Source organism: Manis pentadactyla, chromosome 5 (genome assembly GCF_030020395.1).
Source record: "Manis pentadactyla isolate mManPen7 chromosome 5, mManPen7.hap1, whole genome shotgun sequence".
In the NCBI taxonomy this organism is placed as follows: Eukaryota; Metazoa; Chordata; class Mammalia; order Pholidota; family Manidae; genus Manis; species Manis pentadactyla.
This window is the reverse complement of record NC_080023.1, coordinates 19,635,682-19,658,084: the sequence shown is the minus strand read 5'-3', so window position 1 is coordinate 19,658,084 and position 22,403 is coordinate 19,635,682. Positions and strand designations below refer to the sequence as shown.

At 47.3% G+C, this 22,403-nt stretch overlaps 2 protein-coding genes across 6 annotated transcripts in view; one reads left to right on the top strand and one right to left on the bottom strand.

Moving 5' to 3' along the window:
• The window catches only part of CCDC149 (coiled-coil domain containing 149), a 100,224-nt gene extending 86,995 nt beyond the window's left edge, over positions 1-13,229 (top strand). For 4 of the 5 annotated variants that reach the window (XM_036920999.2, XM_036920996.2, XM_036920994.2 and 1 more), the window contains 2 exons: positions 8,263-11,293; positions 11,353-13,229. In XM_036920999.2, coding sequence (XP_036776894.1) covers positions 8,263-8,666 — 404 coding nt within the window. In that variant the 3' untranslated portion in view covers positions 8,667-11,293; positions 11,353-13,229. The remainder of the gene's footprint in view (positions 1-8,262; positions 11,294-11,352) is intronic. The other variant, XM_036920995.2, reaches the window with a different exon arrangement.
• Positions 13,230-16,145: 2,916 nt separating this feature from the next.
• On the bottom strand, positions 16,146-21,065 carry SOD3 (superoxide dismutase 3). Its single transcript, XM_036921001.2, has 2 exons — positions 20,937-21,065; positions 16,146-17,498 (listed from the first exon to the last, which is right to left on the bottom strand). Exon 2 carries the CDS (start codon positions 17,481-17,483, stop codon positions 16,749-16,751), a length of 735 nt encoding a protein of 244 aa, XP_036776896.1. The 5' UTR covers positions 17,484-17,498; positions 20,937-21,065; the 3' UTR covers positions 16,146-16,748.
• Positions 21,066-22,403: the final 1,338 nt, after the last annotated feature.

The following is a 22,403-nucleotide window of genomic DNA, read 5'->3' as shown; positions in this document are numbered from 1 at the left end:
GTCCCCCACTCTCTGTACTTCATTCTGTTCTTCATCTTGTTGCTGTGGAGTAGAGCCTCTGGAGAACTGCTTTCCTTCATGTTGGTGCCCTGCTCAGAAGTCTTGAATGGCTCCCAACTGTCTTCCACTTTAACTCACGACTCTGCAGCTTGGCCTAGCCTACCTTTCTAACCTTATGATGATCCAACATAAAAACTGTGCTTTTATCAATCTGTACTGATGAGTTGAATCAGTTAGCTACTACTGTGTAACAAACCACCCCAAAACTTAGAACTTAGAACAACAACTCTATATTATTTATCGTGAGTCTTTGAGTCAGATGGGCAGAGCTGCTAATCTAAGCTGGGCTCAGCAAGCCTCACCCATGCATCTGTACAGCTGTGTCTTGAAGCCTGTCTAAATTACTCATAATAGTACATGGAATGGTAAGAATAGAAGCCAGGATGGGTCTGGTATTCAACAGAGAGGTTCCCCAAGCACAAGAGGGGAGAATTCCTAGAGATCCCCTGACTCAGGTGAATTCCACACTGGCCAGAAGGCAAAGCCGGGTCTGTCTAGACAGCAGCATGTGGCTGTTTGGAAGGCTGGCCTGTAACACACCATGGCCAGCCGTGAAGTGTGAAACATGACTCAGCTGGTGGTCATTCCATGCTGGCATCCAGCGTCCCCTTGGAGAGCTGAAGCCCCTTGTTTGCTCTGAGCTCGCTGAGCTGCCGAGTGAAACTGAAACGGAGCATGAGCCTGACTTGATTTTCATAAGGGTGGCATAAGTAATGGCCTGATTCAAAATGATAGCTTTCAGAGTTCCATCATTAGCTCTTATTGTTCCAGCCCTGTCTTTCGCCAGTGTGGGGGGGACAAGGAAACATTTATGTAGCACTGTCAGTGCCTGGGATGGCCTCATCACTGCTGCATCTCTGACTGGTTCCAGCTGAAAGCAGCTGACACTTGGGAGGACAAAGCCCATCAGAGACCAGTTAACAAAAGAAGACAAATATACCCCTTTGGGCCGATGTAGGGGAAACACGTTTTTAGGGGATTATCAATATTTCCTACAACGAACTACTATTTCTTCATCTTTTGGAGAAAATGTTTTCTTCTTTGCACACTATTTATGTCAACAGAAAGTTGTATCAGTTGATTACCTCATCATTATTGATATGTGTATTATTAATAAGTATTAATGATATTAATTCTATTTGCTTAAACAGCACAGAATAATTACTATTATTTGTAATACTATTTTCCTGTTCTGAGCCAGTTCAGACAGCTTTCTATTATAGACATGGCAATGCTATTTATCTGTCCTCAAAGGAAAAATAAAACTCCCACAGCTTAATAGCCAATGTTCCAGAATCACAGAGTTAAAGGAAGATTTTGCTCCCACAGCAAGTGGCCAGAGGGCCTAGTTATGGCTCAACAGTTGTGGCATTTTCAGTAACTTTCCTTTGTCTCATGAGGATGACTTGAGGATACTTTTTTAGATAACTTTTGTTCCAGAGGATTAGTAGATCTTGCAATTGACCCATAATCCAGTCCCAGAGCCTGGCCCCCTATATCTGTATGGTCCTGAAGCTCTGAAACTCTAGGCTCTCTCAGAAAAATTATCCCTGATAGGGCTAAAAAATAGAACTGCAGCTTTGTCCATCCCATTACTGCAGCAGTATTTTGACCTGTAATGATGGCAGGAGTATTACTTCCCTCCCAACACTCCCCAAAAGTTAAAAAGTTCTCTCTGGTAATCTCAGAGGTTTGCCATTTTAAAAAGGTTCATACATTTGGGCTTAAGTGGGATGTCATCTAACGAAATGGCACAAGACAAAGTGCCAGCAACCAAGAGGCCCCAGTGTAACTTAGACCACCCTCACTTAGATGTGAATTAAGGTAGGGAAGATTAGCCTGACCCACAGTACAAACACTGCAAATGGTTTAGGGGTTAGGTTGTTACCAGGAAGGTTAATTAATTTTTCAGGGGCACCAGAATATACTATTAAGTATCCTGGAAGAAGTAATTTCATAAAAGTCATTTCTAGGAGGAGTTTATTCATCTCACATGGGTGAAAAATCTAGCTGCAGAAAGGTCCATAATTTGCTCCTTTTGAATAAAGCTGCTCACGCTGTGTGGGAAACTTGCTCATTTTGACTCAGTGTTTCCCTGTACAACCACTATAAAAATTTTCATTTAGTATGAAAATTATGTGATTGCTTCCCTGAGCCATCTCGGATGTAGCTCAGTGTGTGTGCCTGTTAGAAATCTCTTTTTTTCTGGAAGTGCCATTTTGAGAATTTTTAAGGAAGCAACCTGAATACAACTAGGAACAAATACCATAAATTCAAGAACTGCCTTCATTTATTAATGTATGGTATTTAAAAGTATATACCAACATATTTATTTATTCAGTAAATATTCTGTACATGCCCCCAGATTCAAATACTTAATAAAGCTGTATATTGAGTCCCCACTATAGAACATTGGCAAAGTTAAAAAATTAATCAGGGAAGATTTTATACTTCAGGTGGTTTTTAAAAGCTGACTCTGTATCAGTAACAATTTAAGGGTAAAAAAGTAAAAATCACTAAGTACAGAGTACCTTGGAGGTCTAGACACAGCCTGGTGGGTATTAGGACACTGGGGAGATTACCTCCAGGCAGATTTAATCAAATAGGCTTCCTGGAGGAAGTTGAGGTAGAGCTGACTTTTGAAATTGGTCATCTAGATACATAAAGGAGTTATAGTCATGGAAGAATCAGCTTCCCGAAGCCATAGTGGGCAGGGCTGGGATGGCAGAAGGGTTTGGTGTGGCTGGAGTGCAGGGATACAGGGAGAAGAGTCAGGGTGTCAGGTAGAAAGGTAGATGGATATTGTGTCATCAAAGGCTTTGAAGGTCAGGCTAGGAGCTTCGGTTTTGTTCCCAAGGCAGTGGCAACCTTTGAAGGTTTTATAGCTGGCGAAAGGCATTGTCAGATTTGTGTTTCAATTTTGTGGTGCTACTTACTGTAATGTGCACCCAAATTGCCTGGGATCTTGTTAAAATGCAGATTCTGAAGCAGTAGGGCTGGGGTAGGGCCCGAGATCCTGCCTAACAGACTCTCAGGTGACAGTGCCACTGCCGCATTATGAACCCCACTTTGAGTAGCAAAGCTTTAGGGAAGGTCCCTCTCCTGGTAGGTTGGATTAGAGCAGGAGGAGGCTAGGAGCAGAGAAGCCTGTCAGGAACGAACATCCATTATCCTGGCTGAGCAAATATGAATAATTTTGTTTTTAAATTAAGGCTTCCTTTGTTCACTCATTTATACATTCATGAATTTCCCTGTAAGGACAAATAATGGTCTCATTTTCAGGAAATACTTACTGAGGTCAACGAGTTCTTAGGAGAGTAATGCATAAGCTGTCCAGGACGAAATACAGGCTTTAGAAAAGTATAAATTAAAGACTTGGTTGAACTTCTGTCCCTGGGATTTTGCCTATAGACATCAAAAAGGCTAAAAAGAAAGAAAATGGCTTCCTTTGAATGTGAGAAACAAACTTGTATCAGAAGAACTCAAGGTATGAGATGTGGGGACATAGGTCAAGTGCCTGGCTGAGTTAGACCCACAGTCCTGGAATTCCCCAGGGACTCCATGCTGTTCGTGCTCACACCCTCCACTTCTGTCTACAGCCCTCTTCTCTTCTCTCATTATGTCCCCCTTTCTTCCTCCTAATAGCTTCATTTCGGTCTTACGGTCCATCTAATCTCACCAATACTTCATTTCCTCTAGAGTTTCTCAGCATTTTTACCAGGGTTCAGCCACTTCTAAATCTCTTTAAAAGTTAGACATGGTTAGGTAAATGCTCAGGAACACATACAGTTTTTTAGTTAAATAAATAGATACTCTAAAGCACATAGTTTTCTTATTAATAAATACATTTATGCATGTATTAAAATAAAAATGGATTGCACATCTAATATTGTTCCATGTTGCAAAAATTCTAAGCTGTGTTTTAATTCAAACTTTTTAGATTATATCAACTTTTTAGGCTATATCTACTTAGATTTCTCTTCTTCTAAATACATACTCTTTCTAAATTATATAAATAAGCCTCAAAAATTCATAGAATTCTTGTAAACAGTCACTACATACCTCTCACCTGCCAGGGTCTGGATTTTTGAAACATGAGGAGTGGCTTCCACTTGCTTTCTGAAGCACCTGTTCTCCAGCTGAACCTTGGAGAAATATGCCTAAATGATTTATACAAAGAGGCTTTAGAAATCCAAGCCGTATTTGGGGAAAGTCTGCATTGGGAAAGGAGAAGAGTTGTCAGAGGCAGGAAATATTTGTGTGTCTTCGTCAGCTCAGGCTGCTGTAACAAAATATCATAAATTAAGGGGCTTAAACAGCAACTAATTATTTCTCTCAGTTCTGGAGGCTGGGAAGTCCAAGACCAGGGTGCTGTCAGTGTCTGGTGAGGGCTGTCTCCCTGGTTTGCGGATGGCCATCCTCTCGCTGTGTCTCACGTGGCTGAAAGAGGGCAAAAGAGCTCTGGCCTCTTCCACTTCTTATAAAGGCATTAATCCCATCATGGGGGTCCACTCTCAGCACCTTATCTAAGCCTAATCACCTCCCAGAGACCCCACCTCCAAATACCATCACCTTGAGGATTAGGGCTTCACCATATACATTTGGTGGGGGATGGGGGTGGAGTCGGACATAAACATTCTCTTCGTAGCACTCCAGGACAGAAGTAGTACTTGACAATTGATGGATGGGAAGGAAAAGGAAATGCAGCAATGTGGCCTCAAGGTCAGCAGCCCACAGTACCAGGAAGCAGTACTGACATGGCAGATAGGAGGACATCTATGGGGGCAGTTTCTGATGGGAAAATGCCACATCATTCATGTGGGGGATTCAGCTGGAAACCTGAGTCTGTATGCCTGACAGGAAGGAGTCAGAACCAGAGATACAGACTTGGGAGTTGTGCTTATGAGCAAGAGTTAATATCAAGAGATGGCCACTGAGTGAGAATGAATGAAGAGAAGGGAAACAGATGAGGCATCAGTGAGGTTCACTCAGAGGGGCTGGGAGGAGATGGCAGCAGAACCAAGGAAACTAGAAGGCGTGCACAGTAGGCTGAATAATGGCTCCCACAGACTTCAGACCCTAATTCCTTGACATATAAATGGCAAGGAGACTATATGGCAGAGGGACTTCGCAGATGTTATTGGTTTACCCAAATTAGTGCAGAGACAGGGAGATTGTCCTGCTTTATCCTGGGGAGCCCAAAATGCAAAAGCACATACCTTATAAGAGGGAAGCAAAGGACATTTGATACACGCAGAAGGAGAGAAGGCAGAGACTGCAAGGATGCAGCCACAAGCCAAGGGATGCTGGCAGCCACCAGAAGCTGGAAGGGGTAAGGAACAGATTCTCCCCTAGAGCCTCCAAAGGAGTGTGGTCTTGGTTTTGGCCCAGTGAAGCCCATTTTGGACTTCTGACCTCCAGAAGTGTAAGAAATGTATGTTCTTTTGAGCCACTAAAGTTGGGGTCATTTGTTACAGCAGCAATAGGAAACTAATACAGCATGCTCACAGACTAGACTGGAGGAGAAACAGAGGAATTGTTCTGGAAACTAAAGGAAGAGACAGCTTGAAGGAAGGATGCGGCCAATGGAAAGACATGCTGTAGAGGAGACAGATGAGGGGTCTGAGAACAGAACACTGCATCTGCTGACTGAGAGCTCACTGGACAGGAGGGTGCAAGGCAGATGGAAGGATCTAAGGGATGAATCAGCGTCCGGAAATGGAGCAATGGACAGAGGCTCCTAGGTCTTCAAATTAGTGCAGAAGAGAAAAGACAAGGTCATAACTGGTGGTAAAATCTTGGAGGTGACATACATATTATGTAAGTGGCCCCCAAAGATATAAAACTAAATTTAAAGCCTTCCTCCACCCTTACTTCCTGCTCTGACCCTCAGCCTGCTACCCAGAGGTAACCTACAATTTTTGGTGTAGACCTCCAGAAAAAAAACAATAGCTTGGCAAGTTTATACAGAATCCTCTGCTGATGGGCACTCAGATTCTTTCCAGGTTTCTGCTATTAAAAGCAGTATTGTAGTGAGCATCTAGGTACATATGTCTGAAATATTTGGGCTAATATCTATAGGTAGATTTCTAGTAGTGGAATTACTGGGTCAGAGGGTAATGCATTTAGGACTGTGATAGATACTGCCCAAATGCCCTATCAATGAGTTTTGCTAATTTTTATTTTCTTCAGTAACATTTGATTATACCTGTTTCTCCACATCCTTAGCAACACTGAGCTTTAGCAAACCTTTTAATTATTGCCAGTCTGATAGATGAAAAATTACATCTCATTGCGATTTTAGATTTCTTTAATTATGAGCGATCTTATGAATCATTTCATGTGTTTGCCTTCCATTTGTATTTCTTTGTCTATGAATTGCCTGTTTTCATTCAATACTTAAATATTTGTGGGTAATTGTGATGCATTCAAATGAACTCATTCCATACACATGAACTAATTCCACACACAATAACCTGGATCATCTCACAGACACGGTCCAGTACAGACACAACCTGCATATACTGTGCCATTCCAGTATATGAATTTGAAAAACCAGGCAAAACTCATCTTTGGTTTCTGACGTACAGAGAGTGGTCACTCTTCGCAGAAGATAAGTGACTAAGAAGAAAGGCTTAAATTAGACTGGGAAGTGTTTGTAGGGGGTTGGTGGTATTTTGTTTCTCATCATGGTTATTCGGGTGTGTCAGTCTGTGAAAGTTCATTGAATTGTAGATTAAAAATTTGCGTGATCCCATGTATTTCATACTTCCATAAAAGAAGTGAGGAACTTTTTTTATTTAACATTCTTGAATGCTTAGCATGTGCTAAGCACTGTGAACAAGTCAGGGGAGGCCCCTGCTTATATTCTAAAATAAGATAAACATGTAAAATGCTGGGCACCAAGCCTAGCACAGAAAAGCACCTAATAAGCATTAGCTGGGATGGTTCACCTTAGAGAGGGGAGAAACCAATTGGTGCATGCAGAGACTGAAAGGTGCCGTAGAATGGCCAGCGATGCATGTCTGTGAGAGAACCATAAGAAATGAGGCAGGGTGCAGCAGGAGCAGACCAGGTGGAACCTTGAGAGGGACCTAAGTGAAAAGAACTGAAATTCATCCTGAAAGGAACAAGACTCCAGCAGGTTTTAAGCAGGAAAGGCATGGTCAGAACAGGCCAACTTCCTTTCTAACCCTCCACAGTCCTCTCCTGGCCCCAAGTTCCAGTTTTCAGCCTGCAAACACAACTGTGTATATCTCATGCAAGCCTGATGGCAGCAGGGTTCTATTCTGGTTCCACTGGGGGTGCCAGGAAGTGTTCCCTAGGTCTCTCACCCCTGGGGGCCTCCACCCAGACTGAAATCATCACTGTTGGGCCTAAGGACTAAGAAAATCTGAACTTCTGGGAACCTCAGAGCCTGGGATCGAGTGCCCAGCTGCCAAAAGCTCACCCCCCAAGTGCTTCCCAATCTTGCAGCACCACTGTGGCTTATTAGCTCTGGAAGTGACATCAGAGAGTTCTGCTCCTCATTTTGTATCTGAGAAAAGGAGGCCAGAAAGGTCCTCCTCATCCCAAAGCAGGTGAGTGGGAAAATGAGCCCCCAGCATTTACAGCTTTGAGCTCTCCCATCTGCCCCCAGAAAGCTCACTTATGATAGAGAGAAGGGGTTTAGGGAGAGCAATGCAGTTAGGAGGCGTAGGGAGATTGAGCCTGCTTTTGCATATAGCGTTTTACTGGAATCAAGGAAGCATCTGCATCAGAGAATAAGGAGCTGATGGAGAATGGGGAGTGGGGGAATTAATTCCCTCCAAACCTGTCCCCTCTGTGTCCCACCCTGAAAGTAGCTAGTACCTCTTCTCAGTACTAAAGACCCAGGTGTTCCCTGAGCTACAGAACCTGCAAAATCTTTATCAATTTAAATACATGATGGACACAAGGAGCCACAGTTAAGAGTGAAGCAGGGGACACCCAGGAGCCTGGAGAGGATGGATCATGAATATGGCCCGGGGGCTCCCTTGCCGGCTGTTGGTGACACAGTCATTATCAGAGTGGCTGCCTTCTTTTTTCATGTGGATCCTGTGTTCCCCTTCAGCAGCATTTTCTATCTCAGAGGGCCTGTGGCAGCAGGCCGCATGTTGAGGGGAGTGGGGGAAAGAGGGCCGGCTCCCCGCCAGAGGTTTGACACTGTTCTCGCTGTTTCAGGAGAAGCTCAGAAGCAAGAAGGAGATGAAAGTCATGCTGTTGCCCAAGCGTTGACAGCGCCGGAGAATGTCGGGAGGCCTGCTGTCAACTCCCCAGCAAATCGGAGCCACGGGAACCAACGCAAGCACTTTCATCCTTCATTACCCTGGTTACCTTCTGAGGAAGAAGTAGTAAACAGGCTCGGAAGGGAAATCGTGCAGCTGACAGAGGAGCAGGCAGCTGCAGAACCAGAAGGGGTCAGAAGAGGGCGCCCTGCGGAGGGCCAGAGGAACGCCAAGGGCGAGTGCCCCGGCGCTGGCCAGGACTCTCTGGAGGCCAGCCCCCCAGCAGCCAAAGCTTCCACTCTGGAAGATGGCAAGGAGACCCCAGAGGGCGGAGGCACAAGGTGTGCCACGAAAACATGAAGGGGAAAGGTTTGGGGTATGGTGACACATCAAAGGCACTGGGTGGTGGTGGTGGGGACGGTAAAGAATTAAGCCTTCCAACAGCTCACCAAAGTCGCTTTCTCCCAAAACACCTCCAAGTCTGCAAGTGAGAAAAGACTCAGATCCGGTTTCAAACTGTGAATATTCTGATGATGCCAGCACAGTTTGATTTATTAAATGTGGGTCCTCAAGCTTCTCAGTGTCATCTCCCCCTGCCGAAGACGCACTGCTGTGAACATGGCCGGGCACGGAATCGTGTCCGCCATATGGCTGGTTTTCAGCATCCGTCTTTCTGTCAGCATTTGTTTTGTTAGAGATAAGCTGTTTTTCTATTAGCGTTTAATGTTGTCCATCAAAATTATGGTTAGAGCTACAAATGGATGGGTTTTTAATCAGGTCCCTGTCCTTGTAGCGGTTAGGCAGCCAGCGAGAAGGTGTAACTGAGCATAGTGGGTCCGGACGGCCCACTGCTCTACTTCACCACATCAGGGCCTGGGCGCACCTCCCAGCATAGGTGTTCTTGGCATCCTGCCCTTAGCTCTGTCTGTCATGGCACCGACTGGCAGGTGGAAAGGGGCTTAGGCAGGCTCAGGATGTTAGACTTCCAGGTTGAAATCCGCAGCCCCTACTGAGATGTCTGCTGACTGCTAGAGCTGAGTTTTCCAGCCTGTAATTCTGGAGGATTAATTGACCTGGAGTGATGGGAAATATAAGAAGGGAGGAAGGGGACGCTGATGGGTTTGATTTTTTTTGTTTCTGAGATGAGATGAGACTCAGAGCCTGGAAATACTGGCTCTCTCCATCCAGCTGGTGCTGCGTATAGCGTTTTCTGGCCGTGTAGGCTTGGGGCAAGATACAGCTCCTTAGGGCCAATTCACCTGACACCTTGAACCCCTCAATCCTGCAACAGAATGGTAAGGCTGCCTCCTCTGTGCCTCCAGGTACCAGGATTTTGAAGATAAGACACAGAGCTCATGGCCCTGCAGTGGAGAGAGAGAGGAAAACAAAATAACTTCAGCCTGGTCAGGGGGCCTCTGGAGGCAAGTACAAGCTCCAAGGGTGGGAAAGGAAGGAGTGGGCAGCCCCATCTGATTATTTCCTCAGGGAGAAAATGAGCGTTTCTAGGTGGCGTCTGGGACTGCAGAGAATTTTAGGCTCATCAAACAATAGACCTTTCTTTGAGCTGAACTCAGTTGATTTCCCCAGGAGGCCGCAGAGCAGATCCCAAAGCGCGAAACACCCCTGGGAACCAGAATCACTCCTTTGAGAGACTCTCCTGCAGGAAAACAAAAGGCTCCAGAGGTAATAAAGGTTGAAAATTCATCCTAAAAATCAGATGTTTATACAGGGCTTGTGATCCCAGGTGTGAAAGCTCCACATGGGTGGCCAGACCACCCTGATACTTCTCTGCCATGTTGCATTTCCTGGCATCACTTTGCTAGCAGAGTAGGAGCTCTGTCAGGGTGTATGCTGTGAAGGAGGGCAAAGAGCAGACAAGTGGGCCCAGTCTTTTGTCTGGATAGACCTCCAGCTACTGTCTTCCCACTCACCAGAGGCCACCCACGCTAGTGGAAGGGGGCACGCCAGAGTCAGTGCACCATTGTTTCCGGGGAACTGGATATACCATCCACCCTGCCTGCCAGGCCCCAGTGCTACTCATCCCTCTGTGCCCCAGCCTATCCCCACTCAGCCCCTCAACTCCCCCTCCAGGGAAGTTGCTTCTGCAGGTGCAGAGCCTGCACAGGCCAGCAGCCACAGAAATAATTTCCCTGCTGCCCTGGGTCTTAACTGTCTGCAGCCGTGCAGCACTGTGCATAGGATGCCAGAGCCGCCAAAGGAAAATACAGCCAGATTTAATATAATAATAATAAAAAGAAAGGTCTCTCCCCACAGAAGCTCTGGTTTTGACACACAGTCAGCCAGGTGCACATCTTTAAGGCCCATTTATCACCTTCTGGAGAGCAGGGCTTATAATAAACTTCAGCATGTTCTGTCATAGGTAGGAAAGCTGCCGTGAGTCCGAGGGTCAGGGTTCAGGGTGGAAGGTCATAGGGAGTGATAACCTAAACTCTGTGTATGCAATTGGAGTGGGAGGGTTTATGTTATTAGGTGGGAAGGAACCACTGAGTTGATGCTGTCACATGTGTAACCTTGACAGTGCGCCAGACGCACATGTGATGCTGGCCCACCTCTGCTGGCCCAACCCGACATGGTTCTTGTGTTCTACAGGCATTCAAGAGTTTCAGCAATTTCTGATGGTTGTCATTTGCCTTTTTGAGCGTCATTGTGAAAGTGTGCAACATTCTGTCCCCCACTCCACCAGATAACTCCACATCAGGGTACTCTCGGCTGTGATTCATACTTTAAGAAACTTAAACAATAGGGGAGTTAATTATACCGCATAACAAGAACTGCAGAAGTAGGGCATTCCATGATGGGTTCATTGAAGAAAGTCATCAAGGATTTGGGTCTCCTTCTTCTTGCTCTTTCCCACTGCCTGCCTCAGTGTCAGCTAGTCCCTCAAGCTAACAGGGTGGCTGCAACAGCTCCAGGCGTCACCTGTTCTCACATCTGCATTCAAAGGCAGAAGGAAGTTTTGTGTGTGTGTGTGTGTGTGTGTGTGTGTGTGTGTGTGTGTGTGTGTGTGTAAGAGCAAGAAACATAGTTCCTATCATGTTTCCTTGGTCAGAACTTTCACATGCTTATGCCTAAGCCAATCCCTGGCATGAGAGATGGAATTACTCTGATGGGTTTAGGTTCATCGAGATCACTCTGTAAACTGGGGAAGGACCCTGTCCCTGGACATGTGGACTCTAAAAAGGCAAACACCAAAACAAAATCAGATCTTGAGAGGCATAGGAGAATTGGGAATAGATTTGGGCAGGCTACTGACAGCATTGTCTCTGAACCCCACATGTCTGTTTCATTTTTTTCCCCTTAAAAAGCACAATATTATGTTATTGATGAGTTTAAAGTTAGAAGGAGTGACAGTGGTTGTTGTCTGTGTGTTGGTTTTTTAAGAAAATTGCCATCTCATGTCTCCTCTTCCCTGGCTTATCATCTGTCCTATTTTGAAGCTGGAACACTCCCACCTTTGTTTATCTCTTCAAGTATGTATGTCCTTCCATTATTTTTCCAGCTCAGTTGCCAGGAGAATGCAGAACAGTCTGAATAAATGAAACAGAGCTGACAGGTCTCTTAATGAAAGCGTGTTTGCACACACTGCATTTCTTGTGATCGCTCTGTACCTGAGAGCCTTTAGGTGTGGATTTTTACATATGAGTGTTTGTCATTCTTTTAATTAAGGCCCGTGGAAATGGATTGGTTTTAGTAAACCAGGAATTTCTCATCCCTGACTCCTCTTTCCATGCCTCCTCTGCCCACCTTCCTCTCCCCCTTAGAGCTATTCCAGAGCCTCTCTAGCTAGGAGGCTCCTGATGGCATTCAGCCCCATCTTTCCTGGAACCGCCTCCCAGTTGACAATCTTAAGTAAGCTAAATTTGTTTTCCCACTATTGTTCCTCTTTTGTGCCCTCACTCCCAAACACACACCACCATCATGATGTGAAGTTCTAAAAACAAGTTTCTGGCAGCAGTCGTTCATGTGTTGGACTGAATTTTTGGATGTGTTATTCCTACTACAGCATTTGTACCCCAATTCACCATGTGACATAAATGGCTCCATCTCCTCCTTACGGAATTTCAAAGGCCGGATATTCGCTCACTGGGGTTATCTTCCCTGTCTCTTTGAAATTGCAGCATGCCTTTGTCCCTCTTGGTTTTCTGCTCTTCAAAAAAATAGGGCTCTATCCTGTCTCAATCTTTTCTTTCACTCCTGTGGATGGCTTGGTACCCTACTTCTCTTTGGAAAAGGTCTCTATTTGAGCGTCTTCTCCCTCTGCTCTCTGCTTTCATTCTGGAGGCCACCATTTGGAACAATCTTGCTCTCAATAATATTAAAGCTCCCTTCACATGGCTGTTAGCATGTCAAAAAGCCAAATGATTCCCTTCAACTTACTACTTTTAATATAGCCCTTTTTTCCAGACATCTTTCTAAACAGAGAAAAATTTGAAGATCAGAGAGATGCAATAGAGAGCTCAGTAGTCAACCTAATTAGAAATGAGAAGCAGAAAAAACAAGAAGGACCCATCTCTCAATATTACGATTACTCACAAAAACAAAACATGTTGATATAGCACAAAGGCAATTTAAAATGATAGATACAGATGTGCTGTCTTACACTTTTTATCACCTCTTCACTGAATTTTTCTATAGGGAAAGTTTGCATAGTACTGACAAGTTTGACTCTCTGGAATCAATGTGAGCCCAGGAATACATTTTTGGGATCTTAGCCAAGTGATAGCCTATTAAATTTAAAACAATCGCCTTTAGAAAAAAAAAACAAAAAAAACAGCTGTTATTTTGTAGTTTAAAGTAAAAACTAACTTCCATTCATTTTCAGATCTTATTTATTGGATTTTATGGTCATCATATAACTATATCTTTTTTGTTACCTGAAATAAAGTGTGGTAATTTTCCTGATATAGATGATTCATTATCTTTATTATTTGTGTCATTCTCCCTCCCCACCCTTGCTGCAGACCAAACATAGGCTGAGCATTGCTTCGAGCATGCTTATCAGTTGCATTCTGTCACCTAAAATTATTAGATAATATGGTAGTCATGAAAATTATGGAGAATGTAAAGATTTTATGCATTTAGTCAAAGATACCAGATCTAAAATCAGTTGGTTTATTTCCTGCAGTCTTTCAAGTTGACCAAACCACTCAGTGATTTGCTCTTTTTTTTTTTACATTTTTAGTACTTCCGTGTATGTATGCACTGAAAAGCCCCACTCAGAAAAAATTCACTGCAATTCTGAGAAAAAGCTTATCCTAAACATCTAAAGATAGCATTTCTAATTATTGTCTACATTGTGTTTAAACTGAGCAAACTTGAGCATTATTCTCACTTTACCAGCTGTGTCTAGGTAGAGTCATTACATGAAATGATTCTAATTTTACAAAAAGAAATCAAAACAAGTGTGTGTTTAAGTCTCAGTGACAAATGCAAACCCTGTGAGTCAAATAGGCAAACTGATTAGCAAGCTGGCTGAAAAGTCAAAACAGCAAATATAAGGAGATTAACAAAATAGATCCTTAAGTTGAGAGGGGTAAAAATAGCCTCCAGGGGCCAAGTGGGGTCCAATGGGCGGGTTTGGTGGCACACATCAGGTTCTATGCCAAGAACCAGATGCCTGTCTTTATGGCCACAGTCTTCCTTTCATCTTAGATCCCCTCCCACCAAGAGCTGGGACCACAGAGCTCATCTCAGGCCAGCCTCTTAATAGATACAGAAATCCGGCTTGCAAACTAAGGGGTAGCAACCTCTCCTTTACTTGAATCTTTCTAGTTGCATGACACTCACTACCTTACACAGTAGTCCAATCCATTAGTAAGTAGCTATTTTCCTGATCTTATTATTAATTCTTATTCATTAGACATTTATTAGATCTTTAGGTCTTCATGGTATGCTATATACCTCTCATGAATAACATTTGACTTAATCCTCCAACAGTCCGTTGTGATAGTCTTATTTTACAGATGAGAAAACCCGGGCCCAGAGAGGAGAAGTAACTTGCTCAGGTCACACAGCTTACAAGTATAGCACAGTTGGAGTTCCAAACGGGCTGAGCTGTCTTCCACTATGCTAGAAGCATTCCTTTGCCCTTACAGTGAACTGTAATTTGCCCTTCTCTTATTTTCTTTCTTTGTTTCTTGACTCTGAGCCTCATAGAATGATTTATCAATCCCATTAATGGACAAGACAGAAATGGAGTAGGTCTGCTAGGGTGTCTCTTCAGTCTGGGGGGCCAAGGGTAGTGAAAAGAGAAACTAAGAACAGAAGGTGCTATGGTTTGAATGTTTGTCTCCCCCAAAGCTCATTTATTGAAAGCCTAGCCCTCAAAGGTGATGGTACTAGGAGGTGGGGCCTTTGGGAATTCCTGCAGTCATGAGGGTGGAGCCCCCATGGGTGGGATCAGTGCCCTATAAAAGAGGCTCCAACGAGCTCCCTCACCCCATCCACCATGTGAGGACACAGGGAAGAGGCACTGGCTGTGAACCCCAGAGAAGGCTCTCACCAGACCGTGCTGGTGCCATGATCTTGGGCTTCCAGTCTCCAGACTGAGAAACGAATTTCTGCTGCCTATAAGCTACGCAGTCTGTGGTATTTTGTAACAGCATCCCACACGGACTAAGACGGAAGGTAAGTGATGAGAAGCACGGGTCTCCTTCCAAAAAGTTAAGTCCAGACCTCCCTTGATGATCCCCAGTTAACCTAGGATCTGGGCGGCAGAATTGAAGATGGGGTATTTTGCATTTTATTCCTCTCCGTTGTGTATTCCTGTGGCATTGCTGCCTCATTTTCACAACTTTTAATTTTAAGTATAGGGAAACACCTCTGTTGTCAGGATATTTAGACTCAGTTTGCTAATTCCCTCTCAGCTGCTGACCTGTACAGTTCGAGTTAATATTCCAAACCAGTGAGAACCAGTTGGTGGAGAAAAGTCACCAGGCAATAGCCTTTCTCTCCAGTTGTCTTTGGGTTCAAGGAAAGGTTTTTAAATAACAAGTTAGTCCTCGTAAGAGGTGAAAATAACCGTTGGAGATGAGTTTCTGGTTAAGGTTTCGTTTGAGTCACTGCCTGAAGAGTCTGGGAGAAATGGAAGGTGCCTCTGAGCAACCAGAGTAGAGAAGCTGCAGCTAGGAAGTGGGTCTATCCCAGGAGGTTGAAAATTATGAGCACTTTTATTCAGTAAATGAAGGTAGATATGCGAGACCAACCTAGTCTATGTATAGATTATTATTTTAAAGAGAGAGATGAGACTCCCAATATACCTTAACCAAAATTAGCCTGCCTTTGGACTGCGCTGCTTCTAACTACCTTTGGGTCAAAAAGTGAAGAAGAGCATTATCCTGGTTGCAGCGAAGGCTGACAGCACCACTCTCCCTGTAACTTCCTCAGTGACACTGCTCCACGAGCCCGTCTCCACCCTCTGGGTAATGGTCCTCGGCCTGCGCTCAGAGGCAGATGTGAGGAGCCCCCGGTCCTGCTGAGCTGACACTCACCTCCTGCCAGGCCAGTGGCTCCAGCATCAGAATCACAGGGAAGCTTGTTGCAAACAGACTTCCTTCTCTCCCTTTGGATTCCACGACTCTGGGATGTAGCCCAGGAAGCTGTACTTTTTTCTCACTTCCCTGCATAATCAGGGTGCCCTCCTTCTTGGCAGCCACATCCAAGGGCATGGAAATTCGTGACTGAACATTGTGGCCAGCAAAGTCGGCAAGAGGAGGATAAGGAGAAGTTCTGCAGGGATTTGGGATATATCTTTGGAATTTCCACCTCGTAGCTGAGCCCAGGAGATAAGCCTCAAACAAAGTTAACTAGAGGCCCCAGTGCAGTACTAAATACTGAGTTTTTAATGTGCAACACAAAGATTGCCAAATAGCCCCCAGAGGAGCAGCTCTTTGCAGGGTAGGGGGTGGTGGGAAACAGCTGCAGACACCAGGTAGGGGCTCCTAACTGCTAGCAGGCACACAAATGGTAGTGGGTGTGGAGCCGGGAACCCCAGACAGCCTTAGGAGAGGCTTCTGAGCCCCCGGAAGGAATCAGAGGGGTAGGGGGAGTTGAGCCCTTGGGGGCATAGATGGATCTCAGGACTCTGGGGTGAGGGTGGGAGTGTCAGAGTAGAAAGAGGCCTCAGGAAGTCTGGGGGCCCCTCAGGATAGGTGGGGTATTTCAGTACCTCTGGTGGTCCTCAGAGGTCAAGGTGGGGGGCCCGTCAGAAGGGCTGGGCTGCCCAGTGGATGGCGGGGGATGTCTCAGGACACATGGTTGGGACCTCAGGGTGGAGCAGATTTTCAGGGAGATCTCAGCCTTGGCAGAAGTGGGACCTCAAGATAGAGGGTGTCTCTGGGAGCAAAGGGAGACTCAAGGTCGAAAGGGGGCTGGTGCCGGGGTGCGTGGAGGGTGTCAGGGCGCCCCGCCGGCTGGGGGCGCTCAGGCGGCCTTGCACTCGCTCTCGCGCCGCCGCTTCTTGCGCTCGGCGTGCTGCTGCGCCTGGCGCGCCCAGGGCTCCGGCCCGCTCACACCCACCACGCAGCAGGCCAGCCGGCGGCCCGCGTTGCCGTTCTCCACGCTGGCCAGGTTGCCGCCGCGGCCCAGGTCGTCCTCGCCCGCGTGGACCACCACGGCGCGGCCCACGATCGAGTGCGGGCCGGTGAGCGAGGCGGCGAGGTTGGCGCGGTACTTCCAGAGGCGGCCGTCGCGCACAGCGAAGTTGCCGAAGTCGCCCGGGTGCTGCGGATGCGGCACGCCCAGCGGGTTGTAGTGCGCCCCGGTGGACTCGCAGCCCTGGCTCAGGTCCCCGACCTGGTGCACGTGGATGGCGCGGCTGGAGCTGTTGACCTCGGCCGGGAAGCCCTCCAGGTCGAAGAAGGCCTCGAGCTTGGCGCCGGGCGCCAGCTGCCGGAAGAGCACCAGGCCGGACACCCGCGGCTGCGTGTCGTCCAGGGAGGCGGAGGGCTGCACCCAGCAGGCGGCGTGGAGCGCGGCGTCCGGGCCCTCACCCGCCGCGCGTCGCCGCGTCAGCTCCTGCCAGATCTCCGTCACTTTGGCGTGCATGTCGTGGATCTGCTCCGCCATGTTGGAGCCGGGCTCTTCCACGTTCGGGCCGGTCCAGGCATACGAGGCGCGGGCCACCAGCAGCAGGTAGGCACACAGCAGCGCCAGCATGGTGGGGGTCGGCACCTAAGGGCACCCCCGGGGGGTGGGGAGGGGTGAGGCTTAGTCTATTGAAAATGGAATATTAAGGTCTCTAACGTCGTCAGTGCCAACCCCAAGCCCCAAGGGGCTCCCTTGCCTAGAGTGTTTCGTTCCTTCCGCCTGTGTGTTCCAAGAACTGTTGTTTTAGGTGCTGCGGTTGTAGACACGGATGAGACACAATCTCAAGAAACTCACAGGGATCTTTTTGAGGCATATGTGTGACCGTGGTCCTTGGACGTCCTATCTCCATTGCGTGAGGGAGCCCCAGGGCTCATGAGCAGGATTCTCACAGCCCTCCAGAGCCCCCCCTTCCCTCATCCAAGCGCTCTCTTTAATCAGCCTCCGACAGGCACGCAGGAGACTTGCTGCTCCTGCCCTCGGTCTCTGCACAAGCTGTGCCCTCTCTCTGAAGTGCCCTGTTCCCTCTTCTCTGCCACGCTCAGCAGACTTGAAAGCAGAAACTCAAGTCTTATTAGCCAATACCCCCAGCATCTGCACCCACACCTGGCAGTAGGAGACATTTAATATTTGCTCATTGAATTAGTTCACTGAGGAACAAACATCATCAAATCATTGCAACTCCATCCTGTGACTGAAAACGGAGGAGCCTTTGCTGGGGAAGGACAGAGAAAGTAGTGGCCATCTCCCTGGGGGACTCCAGGAAAGTTTCCCAGAGGAGCTAACTTTGAGCTGAGTCCCGAGAGACAACTAAGAGTTTTCCAGCTGAGCCAGTTCAGAAGCCCATTTCAGGCAGGAGGCACTATTATGGCATGTTTTGGACACGGTTTGTTTTGGGGATAGGAGAAAATTCACTGTGGCTGGAACATGGCTTGTGCCACCAGGGAGCAGTTGAGGCTCAAGAGGGAACTTTGGGCCAGATACTGAGGGGCTGGGTTTGCTCTACTAAGGAGTGTGAATATTGTGTGTGTTGGGGTAGGGGGTGGGACCGGTGCTGGTGGAAGTTTTTAAGCAGAGAGTGGGTTATAAGGTAGTTATTAGTCACTAAATCTAGAAGGAGAAAGGATGTGAGCTGGACTTCTGGAATGGAGGACAAGAGAGAAGGAATAGGAATAGCCTGGGGAGAGATGGAGACACAGAGACAGGCAGAGGCAGATGAGTTAGGAGGCAGTTGCAGCGACCTGGTCCAGAAATGATGAAGGCTTTATTAAGGCGGAGGGAGCAAAGGTAGAGGAGGGCATGGGTTTGGGAGGCATCTGGGTGGGCACTGGCAGCTTGGAGGGAGAAGGGATGTTGATGATGGGTGAGCTCCCAGCAGGGGAGATTGGGTGGGTGGATGGTGGTACCAGTGAGAGCGAGGTGCTGGTGCGTCCTCAGGTGGGATGTTCAGCAGGCACTTGGGAGTCAGTGTAGCTGGGAGGGGTCTGGGTGCTGGCTGGACATCAGATTCTGGTGCCCAGGCCTCACCTTAAGCAATTCTGATTCAATGAGCATGATTTTTTTTTTCTTTATCCATCAAAGATCCTGGGACCTAGCCAGAATTTTAGAGTCAGACATAGATTCAAATCCTAATTCCAACATATACCAAGTGTGACGTCCTGGGGAAGTTCCTGACTCTTAGCCACCTGTAACGTAAGGCCAGTAATGCCGCTGAAGATCACGGTGAGGAGTAGATGAGACAGTATATGTCAGGCTATTTTCACATTTTTCAGTCTGTGCAGCTGCCTCCACAGAATTGGTTTGAGGGTTCACTGGACTTTTAAAGGACGTCTCCAAATACGAAATAGGTGCCATTTTAGTAATAAACTCAAGGCTGAGTATTTATTCTCTTCATAACCATTACAAAAAGTCAATCTAGTATGGTGATTAAAAGAATGGATTCTGAAACTCCTTGTCTGGACCTGAAGCCTGACTCTGCCACTAACCCTCTGAGGGTTAGCTGTAACTGTTTTGTTATTTTTTTGCACAGCAGCAGAGAAAATGCTGGGCTACAAACTCTAATCAGGCTCCACCTCTTTTCTGAGCCTCAGTTTTCTGATCTGCGCATAGAGATAACAATAATAATTACTTAGAGGCTTACTGTGAGGCTTACAATGGACAGAGTTGCTAACATTGATTGAACACACATGCAGGCACTGTTCAAAGCACTTTGCATGTGCTAATTCATGGAAATCTCACAAGAACTCTATGGGGCAGGTTTTATTGTTCTCCCCATTCTAAAGTGTGGGAAACAGGCACAGAGAGGTAAAGGTCACACATTCAGTGAGTAGCTGAGAGCAAGGTTTGAAAGGTCTGCTTCAAGCCCAGGACATCACACTGAACAGCTCTCATCCCCGGGTCTTAGCACAGAGCCTGATAAGTAGAAAGTTCTAAGTGAATGGCAGCTCTGAGCCACCAAAGAGAAACCACCAATAGAGATTTTGGAACAGTCAGCTAAGAAATGCTTTTGAAGCCTTGGGAGAAGGAGGTGGCCAGGAAAGGCACCAGGGAGAAATGGCTGGAAGGAACCCAGAAAGTGACATCAAGGGAACCACCTCTGACATGGCCTGGTGCGGGAACCCACGTGGGAGTGGGGGACCATCCCTGCCAGGCCTCTGCCTTGGGCGACCCATCACCATGGCCAACCCCTGGCACTCCTGCCCCTCAGGAGGGCTATGCTGATTGGAAAGCTCCTCCTTAAAAACACAGAGCAAAACCAGATTGCTTTGGGCATGGCAATGAAGCTTTCTTTTGCAAGAATGCTTGGGTAATAATGAACATTTTAGGAGATGCTTTTCTCCTAACTCCTAAGCCCTGACTCCTTGTTTTTTAAGCCTCTGACCTCTGTCCCTTGAGGCCAGCCCACAGAAGGACTCTCCCTCTCACATAGCCTCCCCCTGAGTTAGAGCTGTGAATGACCAGGTGGTTGGGGGGCCTGCTGAGGGCCTGGTCTGGAGGGGAGGGCAGGTTTATCGAGAAAGGGGACAAAGGTAGCCACCCAGCCAGTGCCTCCTGGGTCTGAACCTGGAAAGACCACAGCCTCCTGACACCTTCCCTGTGTCCTAATTCCTTGGCTCAGTCCTAGAAGGAGGTCAGGCCCTCACCTTTGTGCCTCCCTATGCAGGTGACTTTCCCAGGGGCTTGCTTTTCCTTAGTAGCTCCCACCACCCAAGCCATGCAGCATCCAGAAAGGCAGCCAGCCTGCCTCCAGAGTTCTCTGTTCTAACGCTGAAGGCCTCTGCAACTGGCCTTTGCAGGTCTAGGGTCAACTGTGGGACTTCCTCCCCGTCACTTTCCTCAGCTTTCTCCCTGCCTCCCCATGCATCCCCTTCAGAGCAGCCAGGCTCTGTCATTAAGCATGTTTCTCTCTCAAGAAGGTGATCAAATACTTTTCCAAGAAGAGGCCAGATCCCCCACCCCTGGTTTCAAACTCTTCATAAAAGCACGCTCTGCGAAGGATGAAATGAACTCCAACTTGGCACCCACCTTTCCAGCTCTTCCGAGAGAGCTTTCCTTCCTGCGCAATGTGGGGAACGGCAGCAAACGGGTGGCAGAAATGCTTCTGCAGGCCGACTCCTTACGCTGGGCGGTCTGTGGGCGTGTGGGAAACCAGCCCAGGGGAGTGGTCACCGTAAGGAAAGAAGGTCATTGGGCCGGTTTGGGGAGGGAAAGCAGCCAGTGTCCCTTGCTGAATTGCCTCACCACCTCCTCTGCCCCCTCCCAGCCCTGGGCTCCCTGGCCAAGTATTCCTCCTCCTGAAATCACTGGTTTGTGCAGACATAACCAGTGACCTTCAGCACGCAGCAGGGGAATAAAAAATAGACAGAAAATAGCCTGTTGGAGAGGTGTACAATGGTCTCTTTCTTCAGAGGCCTTTTGCTCTTCCCTGATTTCCTCAGCTATTGACTTAGTTTTGCTGGATGCTACTGAGATGGAAATGGGCATCTTGCAAAAACATGCGTGATGTTTTCTCCAGAACTTCTGGGAGGCGAGAGGCAGGTGGGGTAACCCGTTACACACTCCGGCTGCAGAGAGCCAGCTGTGTCACTTCCTCCCAGTGTGCTCCTGGACCAGCACCCCGTGCCTCCCTTTCATCATCTGTAAAATGGGGATATGATGCTTACCCAGTCTTGGCATAGAGTCACACTCATAAGTACTCATCGCTGTCATTGTCACTTCATTATTAAAATTATGGAGGAGTCTTTCAAAAGAGTGTGTGGCCTGGGGGGATGTGAGCCTTTTCCATCCGTGGGTGGGGGTGAGGATTTTCTTCCTGTGCTGCCATGATCTTTTCTCAATCACAGCAGCTCTTTCCAGAAATAGAAGCTTTTCTTTCCCAGAAAAGCCCACATGGGAAAAGGCAGCTGGCCCGCCTGCTTGTCTGTCCTCCGGCCTTCCTTCAACAAATGTTTAGTGGGTGCTCTCACCCCGCCAGGATCTGTGCTGGATGCCAAGTGCCCAAAGCTATGTGAGCTCCTGCCTGCTGGGGGTTCACACTCTAGGGAGGGAATAGCCATGGCAACAGAGCCACCCAGTGCGGAGTGGGGAGGCAGCTGGGGAGGGCTGGACAGGGCCCCAGAGACCCCATCACTAGTCCTGGCAGCAGGAAAGTTTGCTAAAAATCTAGACTTCTGGGCCCTACTTCCAGGATGAGTGACTCAATTGCCAGCAGGCTTTCCTGGAATCATTTTTAAAAGCTGGCCATTCTGATGGGCCACCAAGTTTGGGAACATCTATTCCCCTTTCCTTTGGCAACAGCACCCCAACTTTCTGCTTGGAAACCACTGCATTTCCAGTTCATGCAGTTGGTATTGATTCTACTCCTCACTCTAGAGGTGGGCTCAGGACCAATCATAATGTTGCATTGGTTTTGGGATAACCCATTCAGAGCCAATGAGATGCTGTGACGCTTTAACTGGGACTGTTGAAAGAAAGGTATCATCTCTTCTCCAC